The following is a 6,959-nucleotide window of genomic DNA, read 5'->3' as shown; positions in this document are numbered from 1 at the left end:
ATATAATATATATATTCATTCATATACATATATATATATATATATTCATATATATATATATATATATTCTCAGGAGTTCGATGTACTGACCTTGCGGTAGTATTCTGCATATCTCAGGTCAAAAGTATTCTTACATATTTTCGTGATCGTCTGCCAACTTACTATATTACAGGGTGTGTTCCAGTCTTTGAACATCGAGAGGAAGGGGATGACAATCGCCAAGTTTGAAGAAATGTGCGCCAAAGATAAATTTAAACCTCCCACCTCACGCACTGACCACGAAATGGAACGGTGAGCATTCGTGACAGCTCACTTATTTAGCATCGCAAAGCTTTTGTTATAAATTGGGTTAAATTGTTTTAAATTTGGTCTATTGCTATAGGTTGCTATTGGGTTTTGAGTTAGCGTGATCACGCTGCAGACGAGGTCACGGCTATGCCTAGTTGCCTCGTTAATATCTAGTTATGTAACGGATGTTGTGTCAAGAAGTATATCTTGCATAAAATCTAACATACCGTTTTACATATACGTATATCTCTACTCAAAACGTCTTGCTCAAATAGGACGTTCTGGAAGACAGTGACATATAACGCCCCGTTCTATGGAGCTGATATTCCCGGGTCTCTTTTCGACGAGGACCAGGAAGTTTGGAACTTGAACCATCTCGATACAATACTCAATCTGCTGGATGAGATGGGTGTGTGCGCTCCTTCTTATTTGTATTTCTTTACCTCTACTGTGTTGTTGAATATTGCGGCATTGCACATATCTCCGGTTGTACAATCACACCATTTGCTGATAGCAAACATCCGTACCCTATGACGCACATCGCAAGTGGCCCATCGGATCAGTTTTGTTCAAATTTTAGAGAGGTACTTAGACAGATTTTGATTTCAGTGTCTGTTTGCTCGTGCAGTTGAGTCTTGGCAATTCTCGGGCACCTCCCCTGCATACAGGAAAACACGGGCCATCTCTATTTAGTATGTAGTGCCTGTTTCTCTCGCTCTACTCATGTTGCTATATATTGCGCCTCTGCAGAGCACAGTATCCTTGGGGTGAATTCCGCTTATCTGTACTTTGGCATGTGGAAGACTTCCTTCGCATGGCACAAGGAGGATATGGATCTGTACTCAATCAATTATCTGCACTACGGAGCACCCAAGTCCTGGTAAGGCTATACAATTTGGGTCTATTTCGTCACAACTCAGCTATGTTGTAGTGTTAGTAAATGAATCTCCTGGGGCAGACTGAGGCAGGCTGATATTGTCGTCGACTTGCTTGTGTGATGTCGCATTAGGTCTCGCTTTGCAGTTGTGGTCGCCTTCGTCTCGGTGTCTGACCCAGAGTCAGTGTGAGCTCTGATGAGGAGAATGTCTGTGCCACCAGTTAGGCGGATTATACCAAACTGTCACTGAACCCCACAGTACATCTGTGTGCGCAAGACCTTTCATAGCACTTGGTTACACCCTGTTGGTGAACCAGTGGCAGTCTCATGTAGACAGATTGTATACACAGATAGAGGTACATATCTACTACGTGCTGTGTGCATATCTGACCCTTCAGCGTAGAGACAACGTGTTCTTGTGTTTCAGCGAAAGCAGCAAGCATGTTAGACGCTATCGCTGCTTTGTACACTCACTATTGTTATCATTAAAAGGTGTTGTTTGTTGGCACTCTCAAATTCTTGTTCCTCCCAGCCTTTCACTCTACACTCTCATCACCACTAAACCTCACACGCACCATTTCAGACTTTTGTGTGCGGAATTCTTCCATTGATTGTCGAACTATGTGTTGTATGTTCGCATCTCCAGGTATATCGTCCCACCGGCCAGCCAAGGGCGTCTCGAAACACTCGCCAAGGGGTACTATCCCGATGCCTTCAGGCAGTGTTCCGAGTTTCTCAGACACAAGTCAACGCTTATATCCCCCATAGCCATGAAGAAAGGACTGGTGCCGTTTGGACGGGCCGTGCAGAGGGTTGGCGAGTTCATGATCACGTTCCCGGGCGGATATCATTCGGTAAGCGTGTGGGTGAGTCGACGTGTGTGCATGTAGTGCGGCATGGCGCTGTGTTGCTGGTTGTTGTTCATCTGCATGTGTATATAACGGATGCAGTTTGCGCACATTGGGCTCAAACATTGGATATACCCCCAAACTCTAAAACCATATGTTGTCATCGTCTACATCCGCCTGTAGCACCCACCCCCCATTTTCTTTCTCGAAATTTCAGTTATTTTGGTATTCTGTTTCGGGTATATCCATCCCTTTCATCTATGTTTGCAACCCAAATACCCTTACCACCGTAAGTCTCACCGCCTAACAAGCCAGCATTCAAAACCTAACTGTATAAATACAGGGCTTCAACCACGGGTACAACTGTGCTGAGGCCACGAACTTTGGGTCCGAGATGTGGGTCGGTAAGTGGAGTTGATCAAAACCTTTCTCTGTTTCTGTTGGCACGCAGTTGTTCCCGTACTCATATATGAACTCTCAGCTGACTTTATACGCTCGAATAAACACATCTAAGGACGTATTGCTATGATCTTTTCTTCATTCCCGCGAGTGCTGTGCATGCGTGTGTTCCGCCGCCATACTAACAGAATGACTACGACATACCTATGTTTACAATTCCTGAGCACGCCCACACCCATCTGTGCAGTTGATGAGTATTGTCGTACCTATCTGAAACCTTGACCGAGCCTCACTAGTTGTACACAAAATCAGCTAACGCGTGTACCGTGTCAGGTCTATACTGAACGGACATTAACCACCAACAACTGCCACCAACGTATCTCTCACAGCGATTGGAATGGCCGCCAAAGCGTGTCGCTGCATATCAGACTCTGTGCGCATAGACATGAAGCCGTTTGTGCGCAAGTTCCATCCGGAGCTGTACATCCCCACTCCTTCGGTGTTCTCGTCTTCGTCTTCTTCCGCGTCAGAGGTGTGGATAGTGTAGTGACGACGTGTGTGGTGGGATCAGTTGAGTGTCTGTGTGGTATAGCGTGGCCATTGGCAGCGACTCGGCCGTTTTTGTCGCTCATTTCGTGAGCGGGTGTACACACCTGTGCGTTTCTGTCTGTGTTTAGAGATAGGTCGTGTATGCCTAAATCTGTTTGAGTCTACATAGGCCTGTATACGTTCGAGTACATTTGACGCCAGCTAGTGTGAAGGGTTGGCATCTTACGCTTCACCAGTGCACAACTAGCTTCAGATGAGTGCTCACATTTGCATTTTGACTATGCTAGGGTTCTGACACTGAGTCAAAGGATGTGAAGGCGAGAGAGACTCCCAGGCGGGGACGAGGTCGAAGTAGGGGTCGCGGAAGGGGGGTGGGCCGCCCGACAAATCAGATCAGAGTTAAAAAAGCTACGAACAAGCGAAGCACCAATAAGAAGCCAAAGAAAGCGAAGGCAAAGGTCAAGGCGATGATTGAAGACCCCGTTGAGGTAGCACGACGAGTGTTGTTTGCGGAGGAGTGTAAGATCAATTGGCACGAGGCCAGGAAGGTAGGTATACGCTCGTGGGTAGGCGGTAGCGAGGTAGGTCTTGAAGGTGCACATAACGCAGAGAAATCGCACACGCGGAAGCTGACGCTTAGATTGAGCATGCCAGCTAAGGGAGGTACGGTGGGTGACAAGGTAGTACATATGCAAACGAAGGAAGATGTACACGCAGAAGCTGGGAGAAACACTCTAGCAGATGCGCACACAGCAGGTACAGACTCACAAGATGAAAACAAGCATGCAACGGTTGGCGAGGAAGCTGAGCATGGAAGCGATAACACTCGCACAGACGGGGCCAGTGAAACAGCTGTACACAGCGAGAAGGAGGTTGCATCGGTGGCTATGGTAGAAAGAACAATTCCGAACGATCGTATTGAAACGCAAATGTTTCCGTCGCCTTGCTTAACGGAAGAACAGACATTGAGCGAGGGAACTCACAATATGCCAATGGATGACGATAGGAACACCGAATCGGATAATGAGGACACTTTGTCGGATAACGAACCGATCCTTTCACGTGCTAGAGACGAACTGGGCGCACGCGCTAACAAAGAGAATATCGCATTAAACGGGAGAAACGCCGTACTGGGCCATGACCAGGTCGCGAAAGTGGCGAGGAGAGACTATGCATGGACATCGCTGCAGTGTGCTGTGTGTGATGGATTGAGCTCTCCTGTTGTGGCCTGTCCCGTCACTGATGGCTTCAAAGCACCCGAATGTAAGGCCAAAGTAAAGAAGGCGAGGAAGAAGAAGGTCATCGGTATGTTGTGGTGTGGCGTGTATCCCTGCTCTGGCTACAGTCCATGCGGCATTTCTTTCCTGTGCGTCGTTCTAGATATGTTAACATACATTCAGCCACAGTTGCTTATCCTTACACACACACTCTCTCTCTCTCGCTCTCTCTTTATGTGTGTGTCTGTCTGTCTCGCTCTGCGTTTCAGCTGAGCAAGCGGTTGAGCGGATAACGTACAATAGAGAAGGGAACACAGAAATCTTCCCCATCCGTTCGGCGTCAGTTCACACTCAGGACGAACCGGAACCTACTGAACTGTTCACAAACCCTGATCAGATAACCGATACAAGTGATATTTTATCAAACGACCAATCCGATCCCCGAGATGGTCTTTGCTCAACCCCCAGTAGCGCGAGTCGTGTCGAGGGGCAGGAAGAAGTTGTTTGTATTGGAGTTGACTCGGCGATACAAAACATAGTCAGTACCGAAAGGACGGAGCGTGATGATAGTCTTGTCTTCGCGCGCGACGGTGACGAAAACCACCGTCCCGCTATGGCGGGGGAGCATCCCGGTGTATTGGTGTGTGCCAATTGCGCTGTGGCCACACATACAGGTAAGTGTACGACATGTGGTTTGCTGGTGCTTGTATACAGAGCAAATACATACGTTTCTTATATGACAGGTGATGGTTTGCGTATGTATATACGTTTCTTGTGTTACAGGGGATGGTTTGCGTATGTATATGCGTTTCTTATATGGCAGGTGCTAGTTTGCGTATGTATATACGTGTCGTGTATGACAGGTGATCGTTTGCGTATGTATATACGTTTCTTGTCTTACAGGGGATGGTTTGCGTATGTATATCCGTGTCGTATATGACAGGTGATGATTTGCGTATGTATGATATGTGTACTCCTGCAGGTGTGTGTTTGTGATTGACCCTGTGCCTGTACTGTGTACCGAGCTGTCTCTCATTGTTGTCATGGGAGAATGTCACATATTGCTGTGTGCCTCTGTAACTCATTCGGAGCTTAAACTAGATCGTGGGACTAGGTCGTGAGTAGTGGTAAAGTGTAGCATCAGCACGTACCTACGTGCCGGTGATCAATGTTAAACCTCATCCGCAGATGGGTATCGACGTGTGGCCTTGCAGGTTACAGACTGTCTTCGTTGGGGCTATAACGTAGTTGGTATAGGTCTTCACACCGTATGTCTACCTCGTGTAGTACACACCTTCCCTGATGCCAAATCACGCCAGGCACACTTTCCACCAGCAGCGCATCCCTGTCGTGCGCCTGTTTCTCCTTCATCACTACACCTAAAGCAACTGCTCCGGAGAGCTTCCTATAAATTAGCAGCCCGTTTAGGTTGAATTGTACCCTACTCGTATACTAACACTACCTCCGTACGGCATCGCACCAGCCTGCTGTGGTCTTCACTCGATGCCAGATACCATCAGAACCAACGGATGGCTTTGTCGACGGTGCGATCTGATTGGCTCTCGCTCCGTGTCCTGCGGACTCTGCCCCAGAAAGGGCGGGCTTATGATGCCCTCGATCTACCCCAGAGGCTGGGTGCATGCGAGCTGTGCTATGTGGATATCGGAAAGTAGACACATTAGAGTGAAGGCCAAGTCCAGTACTGTATCCAAGAGGGGGTCCCCATTTAAACCCGAGAGTCCGGGAATTGGGAATGGGGTGGGGTTAGGTGAGATACTGCAAGGCGTGGATGTGGACAGTGCATCCCCGCAAGCGGAGGGTAATGCGCAGAAACAAATAGCCATGGATAGTCCATCGCATTTCAGTACTGGGCTGTCTACAGATAGCAGTGTGCACACACACGGACGAACAGCGGCAAAGCAAGCCGAGCCACGGGCTTATGAATCGCGAGAAACGCAAGACACGGACACGTCTGCATGTGAGGATGCGCATAGTTGTATGGACAGTCCCATGTCTAGGGAGATCAGCCAATGGAAGCAGCTTGAAACCAAAGAAGATACGTATAGGTGTATAGACAATCCCATGTCTAGGGAGATTAGCCAATGGGCGCAGCTAGACACCGACCAGCAGATCCACGCACATGCACCCCTCCACTCACACGTACATAATCGCCCGAACACCCACGCACACACACATAAACACCACCACAAGCATGCACACAAACATTCGCATACATATAATGGAACGGGTAACGGAGGACTCGAAGAGATCGAACGCACAGAGAGCTTGCCGAATGCAAACGGCTATGATAATGCGAGAGTTTTGAAAATGGGTTTATCCGGACCAAAAAAACTAGATGCTGGGAGTACAGAACAGCTCAGCCCCAACTGTGTCGACCACGTGGCCCAGCCACATGACGACGCGGTTGTTATGGCAATCCAGTCCCCCAAAAATTTCATGAGCGAGGGCGAAGCAGCCGTAAGTGAGGAGGGTGCGGAGAGTCCAAAAAGCCACCTTGCTCCTGAAGAACCCAAAACGCAGCCCAAAACGCTGAAAGTGGTGCTATCAAAACCCTCCAAGCCCAGCGAAGCCAAGGTCGAGACTTTGGGAACGGCTTTTGAGGTCGAGAGCGGCGGAGAGGAGTCAGAATACGATGACAATGAGCAGCTCAAACCACCGGTTGGCAGTAGAGTGCTTCCTTTGGACTGTGTGTGGGATCTGTCGCGGATACCTATCGAGCGGTACAGACTGGTAAGTTGGGCTAATATAACAATATATATA

At 48.3% G+C, this 6,959-nt stretch overlaps 1 protein-coding gene across 3 annotated transcripts in view; it reads left to right on the top strand.

Moving 5' to 3' along the window:
• The window catches only part of SARC_09165 (hypothetical protein), a gene marked incomplete at its 5' end in the record, with an annotated part of 12,504 nt that overhangs the window by 571 nt on the left and 4,974 nt on the right, over nt 1-6,959 (top strand). For all 3 annotated transcript variants that reach the window (XM_014296834.1, XM_014296835.1, XM_014296833.1), the window contains 9 exons: nt 173-291; nt 564-697; nt 1,039-1,168; nt 1,812-2,019; nt 2,357-2,417; nt 2,802-2,944; nt 3,249-4,266; nt 4,448-4,852; nt 5,662-6,929. In XM_014296834.1, coding sequence (XP_014152309.1) covers nt 173-291; nt 564-697; nt 1,039-1,168; nt 1,812-2,019; nt 2,357-2,417; nt 2,802-2,944; nt 3,249-4,266; nt 4,448-4,852; nt 5,662-6,929 — 3,486 coding nt within the window. The remainder of the gene's footprint in view (nt 1-172; nt 292-563; nt 698-1,038; nt 1,169-1,811; nt 2,020-2,356; nt 2,418-2,801; nt 2,945-3,248; nt 4,267-4,447; nt 4,853-5,661; nt 6,930-6,959) is intronic.

Source organism: Sphaeroforma arctica (assembly GCF_001186125.1).
Source record: "Sphaeroforma arctica JP610 unplaced genomic scaffold supercont1.899, whole genome shotgun sequence".
In the NCBI taxonomy this organism is placed as follows: Eukaryota; class Ichthyosporea; order Ichthyophonida; genus Sphaeroforma; species Sphaeroforma arctica.
Note: the sequence above shows the minus strand (reverse complement) of the source record. Positions and strands in the feature narration are given on the sequence as shown.